We start from the raw sequence: 5,093 nt of genomic DNA on the forward strand, positions 1-5,093 counted from the left end.
GGATATACTTAGCAACAGAAGGGCGCCCTGTACGTTGGGCACGAAGTATAGGAAACTTGCATGGTTAAAAAGAAGGGCGCCGCCTACGTTGGGCACGACTTCCGCCTCATTTTTACAATGCGAGAACTCTATCTTGTATTTCTAGTATATTTGATTTACAGTTAGCTGTGCGTATGCTGATTTTTGCTCCTGCAGTACGCGTTTAATTAATACACATCAGCAGTACAGTACGGATACGATGAATAACTATTGTAATTTGTATTGTGTTTGAAAGAATTTATTTGTAATGCTATTTTGATAGACTTTCGTCAAAGTAATAAACAGTTCAGCATTCGAGAGAGAATACAGTCACTGACGTCCTTTTTGGTCGGTGCATGCAGACAGGTAAAATCGTGCGATGATTTCGTAACTAGGCTAGGCTACGGCCGGGGCCACGGCCTAGTAGTAGTAGGAGGAGGCCTGGGCGGCTTTCGCCTGGCCGTAGGCCTACATCTAAATTTGTTTCGTTGAGTCTTTAAAATAGGTCTAAAATATTCCTATTAAACGTTCAGTTTGTTGTGTTTATGAGGGTCCATGGATTCAATAAATTCCTTAATTGTTCATAATTTTAAGTAACTTTCTTTTGGTTCTAATTAAGCTTGTTTTACGAAAGTAATTTTCAATTACAATTCAATTTTTATTTTTATTTTTTCGGTAACGAAAAAATGAGGAATTTTTTTTTGTACACGAACCTAAAAAAATCAAGGCAAGCGTTCACTAATAGAAAAATTAGTGGACGCTGGGGGAATAGGCAAATAACATTGGGAGTTACAGTGATGACGTCATGATTGAAGTCTATTAAATCACCTCCGATTTGGAGACATCTCGCGTTAATCAACACTTGTTCACCAAAAATGTAGAAAATTCACATTTACAAAAATTAATGACTACGATGTTTCCAACTTGACAGTACTTACAAAGTTTGTGATAATAGACGATTGATATTTGTAAGCTGTAGATGTGGGCTTTTTAAGATCGTCAACATATCCACCATTATTACCGGTATATGTTAAAGCCACAGGAAAAACGAATATATCTAAGATGATTAGAATTGAAAATCAATAAACAATATACTTTGCATAGCAAGTGAACCTTTTGATTATTACACATTTCCATAATTGAAAGGGGAGGCATGGGGTGGGGGGGATTCCGGGGCTCAAGCTTACCAGCGGCCTATAGAAATTGCAGGTAGTATTTTTTTCATTTTTTAAAAAGTAATAGTTACTATGAGCCCCCAATAATGGCATTAGTCCCCCAATAATAATGAGCCCCACCAAATTGACAAACCCCCCACACAAAATAAAACAAACAAATTCTGTGCGCCTTTGGTGCAATCACTCTTGCGCTCCGCGCTTGTAATTGGGGGCCACACCAACCTCTACCCCAGTTACAGTTTCTCCTCTTGGCAGCCCAATTATTACAGTTAACAACCTATACGAATGAATGAACACTATAACTAAATTACAAAAATAAAAACAATCTTTTTTTATTGCTTTAATAACATGGAGATTTGTATACTGAATTAATTTTTAAATCTACATAGGCTTAGGTTCCACATGCGATTTTGATATAAAATGTGTTGCTGTTCATTTTATTTATACACTTTATTTTTGGTAGCCAAGAGAACTATTTATAATTATTCATTATAAACTACTTTACCATTTGCAACCAATGTAACGTTGTTTGAAAAATATAAATTGCCACTATGTTCTCCTGCTCCAAATCCACCGCATTGGTAATAACCTAGATTATCAATTGTTATTTTAACTGTTATTGTATGCAGATTTTTTGTTGCTAATAGAGAGACTTCATCCTTATACCACTGCCAGTTACTTGAATCGCTGACGTTGCACGTAAGGGAAATACTACCATAAAGGGCAGCCTCCGTTGGGGTTGGTACGACTGAAAAACGTGGTTCCTCTGGAAAAAAATACAAAAAAAAAAAATTAAGGTAAATTGAATACAGTAATAGAAAAATTGAATAAATTAGACAACCTTAAACAATTTGAGTGAGATAATGATTTTAAAAGAAGATTAAATGCTCATCATTTTTTATTATTTATAATTTAGTGAGATGTGAAAAAAATGGGGTTTTTTTTTATGTTACTCTGTGGCATAACATGGATACCTGGATATGTGGATAATAAAAAGAAATGTTATTATTATGATGCATTTTGCAGGTTCTTTAATTGAAGAGCACAGCTCTCAAAAAGTTTACATTATTTATTTACCTGGTCCATTTTCACATAATTCACCAGAATAAAATGTTGGACACATGCATTTAAAATCAATAGCTGAACAAACACCGCCATTTACACAAATTTTTTCTCCACCACCGCAAGCATCTGAAGAAAGCAAGAAAAAAGTTTAAAGAAATAGAAAGAAAAAAATCCAAACAATATAAATTGTTTGAAATTATAAGTATAGGCAGTTCTACTATCAGTCAGAAACCAGATATCTTTTTTAACTGGTAAATTGAAAAGAAAAAAAAAACGTATTTTTGTAATTTGCTGTTAAATTTTATAAAGTACTGATTGTGTTTTCATTACACCTACCTATTACAAAAACATTAAACGAACATGTGGCCAAATTTCCATATACATCAGTGGCATTATAAGTAACAGAATGTTGACCCACTTCCCAGACACCGGGGAAAGCAGAAGCAATCAATGTTACTTCTAGTCCAGAATTATCCTCTGGTTCTGCAATGCTCCAATTAACGCTGTTAGGTTTATCGGTAAGAACTTTGTTTGGGCAGACAAGATTTGGTTTCTCTGTATCTGAAAAAAGACATATAATTTACAACTGTCCTTACAGTTGCACAGAACAGTATACTAGCGAGGGCATGGTTCAAGACTAAGATGGGCTCTCTGGTCTGCGAATTGCTTTCAATGTCCGTATTATGCCAAACAAGCTTGGCGTTGTTAAGTAACGATCAAAATAACGCATTCAATATGAATAATTTGTATATAGTCATCAGATGGTGCAGCCTTGTTAATTAGTACTAATCACGTGGCTGTAATGCTCACCCAAGATGTCAATTTGTTTTTCTTTGTATGTCCTTAGTTTATGTGATAAAACTAAACACATTTTTATTTTCCAAAATAAATCAAACACCTGTTTCTGTCGCTGTCAACTTCGTAAGTGTCAAAAGTCACTGGGAATTTTGAGTACGAGACTCCCGTAACTGTTTTCGTTCACACACAGTATTAGTCCATCTAGACCAACGACTACAAATGCTATAGCTGCGAAAGCAGGAGTATTCTCATTTTAACGTAAAACCTATTCTAGAATCAAACTTTATTTATAAATGCTTTTAGTCAATGGCTGTGTCAGTCATTTTATAAAAGTTTACAATAGCAATATATTGCTTTTGGTCAATAAATGTTAGATAATTGAACGAAGGTGTTTGCAATGTAAACTATCATTCTTAGACAGTAGTTGCTGTGACATAACGCCCAACTTCTTGAGTTATAAGCTAAATAGATTCTATTATTGAATCATACAGATTACGAGTAAACCAGACTTTAATAATATCACAAAAATGAACATTAGCTATGACCGTTCCTTTTTATGATGACTAACATCGGCAATAGTGTCTAACATAGGACGATTTTTTTTGACAGACTTGAGGAAATAAAAATCAAACTCAACTTTGCATTTAAAAAATGTTTAATGAGAATTGTCAACTACATGCCACGCACGTATAAAATCAAATTAAAACAAAGCGGAACAAGTGAAAAGAATGGGATACTCTGAAAAGGTCCCACAGATTTAGTGAAAGAATGGAATAAGAAAAAAAGGGGCACAAAGATCCTACGAAGTGCTGCGGCGGGCTCTTTCTCTCCATCTCACTCTCTCTCTCTCTCTCTGAGATCAGATCGATGAGAGGAAGAAACCTATTGTCAAAATAAAATTTTGGGCGCCCTAAATTTTCCCAAATGTTTTCGCCCATTTTCGGCACTTGAGCAAAATAGTAAACATACACAAAATTACGATGGCTAAGCAATACCAATACAGCAGGAATCCTTGGAACGAACCATTACAATATTTTGACCATAATTACAGAGTGTATATGGAACGCACTGATAATAAGTCAGTTTTATATTAAGTAGTAAGATGAATGAAAATAGGTACTCTTGATTTAACGACTTGCAGCTGCTTATAGCTCTGATAATAAGTTTAGCTCAGATGAGGAACTCTAGGAGTAATTATTGGTTAATATATCTCTTTTGGTCATTGATTAATTTATATTTTTTAGTCCTTGATTAGTAGATCTTTTTTGGTCATTGATTATTAGATCTTTTTTGTATGGGCGGTCGTTAGGGCCAATATACTGCCTCTATAATACTGCTGATTGATTAATATATTTTTTAGGTCCGCGTCACCAGTTTTGAACGGACGTACAGGGAATTTTGTACACATGAACTAGAGGTGATTTCCAACAAACGTTCATGGTATTTTTTTTTAAAGTTGGACCCCAGGGTGGCCCATACACCTTTAGCAAGGACTGCAAATTACTGCCATTTCTACTAAGAGGACAAGTCGCAAGGATGGCACGATTGGTTAAGGAAGTGTTCTAAGGAACCAAAAATTACTGCCATTGCCACTAATAGGACACGTGGCATCGGTAACGAAGTGTCCTAAAAGAAACAAAGGGTTGTGAGTTCGAATTGCGTCTTGGTATTCAATTTTTAAGACATTTTACATTTTCAATTTAAACACAATTTAATTTTGTACAAATGAACATTCTAATTATTGTTAAGTTGGACCCCAAGGTGCCCCATACACCTACAAAACAAAACAAAACAGAGGTTTCAGTATTGACTGTACATTACTGTCATTACCACTAATAGTAGTGTTCTAAGGAATCAATGGTCGTGAGTTCGAATCGAGTCTTGGTATTTAAGTTTATATTTATTTTTTTTTTCAATTGTAACAAATTTCAATTTTGCATAAATGAACATTTTAATTATTTCTATTATTGTTTTATATATTGTTTTGTCAAACGGCTCTCAAATATCTTAGAGGTTCATTCATACAATATATATATA

General features: G+C 34.5%; 1 protein-coding gene across 1 annotated transcript in view; it reads right to left on the bottom strand.

Annotated features, from left to right (window-relative positions):
- Nucleotides 1-5,093, bottom strand: part of LOC117121139 — a gene marked incomplete at its 5' end in the record, with an annotated part of 56,981 nt that overhangs the window by 33,925 nt on the left and 17,963 nt on the right. The window contains 4 exons of the mRNA XM_033266240.1: nucleotides 957-1,075; nucleotides 1,699-1,959; nucleotides 2,271-2,384; nucleotides 2,595-2,819. Coding sequence (XP_033122131.1) covers nucleotides 957-1,075; nucleotides 1,699-1,959; nucleotides 2,271-2,384; nucleotides 2,595-2,819 — 719 coding nt within the window. The remainder of the gene's footprint in view (nucleotides 1-956; nucleotides 1,076-1,698; nucleotides 1,960-2,270; nucleotides 2,385-2,594; nucleotides 2,820-5,093) is intronic.

The sequence above is a fragment of the Anneissia japonica genome, unplaced genomic scaffold (assembly GCF_011630105.1).
Source record: "Anneissia japonica isolate Jap-2015-1 unplaced genomic scaffold, ASM1163010v1 scaffold288106_len264728_cov135, whole genome shotgun sequence".
In the NCBI taxonomy this organism is placed as follows: domain Eukaryota; kingdom Metazoa; phylum Echinodermata; class Crinoidea; order Comatulida; family Comatulidae; genus Anneissia; species Anneissia japonica.